The sequence below is a fragment of the Verticillium alfalfae genome, genomic scaffold (genome assembly GCF_000150825.1).
Source record: "Verticillium alfalfae VaMs.102 supercont1.4 genomic scaffold, whole genome shotgun sequence".
NCBI lineage: Eukaryota > Fungi > Ascomycota > Sordariomycetes > Glomerellales > Plectosphaerellaceae > Verticillium > Verticillium alfalfae.
The window spans coordinates 1,369,861-1,371,883 of NW_003315035.1; the positions used below are offsets into that span (position 1 = coordinate 1,369,861).

The 2,023-nt window shown below is 60.6% G+C and overlaps 1 protein-coding gene across 1 annotated transcript in view; it reads left to right on the forward strand.

Moving 5' to 3' along the window:
• Nucleotides 1-1,184: 1,184 nt before the first annotated feature.
• Nucleotides 1,185-2,023, forward strand: part of VDBG_03855 (conserved hypothetical protein) — a gene marked incomplete at both ends in the record, with an annotated part of 1,995 nt that continues 1,156 nt past the window's right edge. The window contains 3 exons of the mRNA XM_003005856.1: nt 1,185-1,361; nt 1,439-1,526; nt 1,606-1,969. Coding sequence (XP_003005902.1) covers nt 1,185-1,361; nt 1,439-1,526; nt 1,606-1,969 — 629 coding nt within the window. The remainder of the gene's footprint in view (nt 1,362-1,438; nt 1,527-1,605; nt 1,970-2,023) is intronic.

Here is a 2,023-nt window from a genome sequence, read left to right on the forward strand (position 1 = left end):
CTCGAGATTGAACCACGGTGTCCCAGGTCAACAATCAGAGTACCTATCGTGGGGCAAGGCAAGCTACCTTGTACAGACACAAGGCAAGCCTCAGGGCGGACGAAGACGCCATGTCCCCTATATCGCACGTCCAGTGCCTGAGGAAAGTACCGGCTGCCCCTGTGCGGGTGGCACTCACCTCACCAGAGCGGGCCCCTGCCCTGTGCTGTCGGCCAGGCAGATCACCATTTCTGGCCGCCGTTGGAGTCAGCCCCGCTTCACCTTGTACGCAACACAAGGCACCTGGGATGAATCGTCATTCCCTCTGCCCCCCTCTCCGCCCCCCCCCCCTTCCCACCACAGGCTTCATCCAACCATCCACCCCGCCATCGCACCATTTGGGACCTCCCTCCTACTACAGAGCACCATGGCTTGCATGACCAGGGCCGCTACAGCTGCACCCACGAGGCCGCCGTCCCTATTTGGCACTCCAACTTCTCTCTACGCAATCTGAGTCACGACGCTTGGCTGAAGCCTGCCAACTTGGGTGCCCTTCATCTCAAGCCAAGGTCAGCCCAGCCGTCGATCAGCCAGAATAGCCAGCAGCGCCAGCAGAGCCAGCATATCCATCGTTCGGTTGATGAGTGCACCCTGCCCGCGTCCTGACCCGACCTGACTGACCCTCCCGTCGACAACGATAGCAAGCTGGACGGGACCCATGCTCTGCCGCTGCCTGCCGCCGCTTGACTCCTCGTATGATCACCCTCTGCTGCCTCTGGCTGGGCTGATTGACGCGCTCGATACATATAACCTGGGATTCGTTCCTCACGACAGTCCATGTCAATACCACCCTCGCGTTTCCTCGCCCACGATCCCCTGTCCATCGCCATCCCGCCGTCCCGCTATCCCACCATCACCGCTGCCCCCTCTCCCTGCCTCTCGCTTCCTACGCTTTCTTGCTTTCCCACTCTCCGCCTGCTCGCATGCGATTGTGTGCTACACCACCATTCACCACCGTCTGGGCCGTTGACCGACAACAACCCACATCTTCCCACTCCCCCCACCAGAGCTGCAATCCCCCCCTCCCCGATTCCTTCCGACTATTCACTGCAGCATCGCAACATCACCGTCACAGCTCACACACCCCAACACCGACACCTGCGCAAGCTTCGAAATCCATGCCGACGCGACCAACAACGCCCTGAATGGCGGCACCCACCGCAGAGGCCAACTCGAAAGAGTCCGCCAGTCCCAACAACGCCAACGCAACGAGACCCGAATCGCCCAAGACCTCTCCCGCCTACTGGGGCTACCTCTTTCAGGATGACAAGACGCCGACAAAAACCCTCGAGGCCTTGTTGCGCGCCGTCGCAAAATACATTGTACGTCGTCTTTCTCGCCGCTAGCTAGCTACCTGATGCGACCTACCTGACGGGCGCCTGCTGACCGCCTTGTCCAGATGGCAGAAATCGGCGACAAGCGTATTCACTTCTTGACGCCCACCAAGCTGGCTGCCTTTTACCGGGCCGTCGGCGGCGATTACGACTGTAAGTGTGGAGGCTGACTTGGCGCATGCCCCTTCCCCATTCCGAGAATCGCTGCTGACCGTTGCATCGTGTCACGCAGCCCTCTTTACCGGCATGGACCATCAGTCCATATCCTACATCTGGCGTGTTACTGGCTGCCAACACTCCTTACAGCCCATTCCCGGCAACGACTTCGAACCTCCGTCCGTCCCTGCCTTGACCCCGCGCGGCTTCGTGCGCTGGGAGTCGATCGAGATCCTGCTCGGGCCTGAAGAGCACGTTCCCTTCATGCAATATGTCGTCAAAAACTGGGCGCTGAAGCACCCTGAAACGGGCGAGCCCTTTCCAACCGAGCTGCCCAAGGAAGCCTTCCCACTCGAAGCCGACACTGAGGTCGACAAGTGGCACAAGGCGTGCGCCGAGAAACTGAAGAAAGACGCCACGCCTCGATCCGACCCGGCCGCGTCCAAGCAGCCCCATCATGAGCACTCATCCTCGGGACCAGAGCGGGACGAACC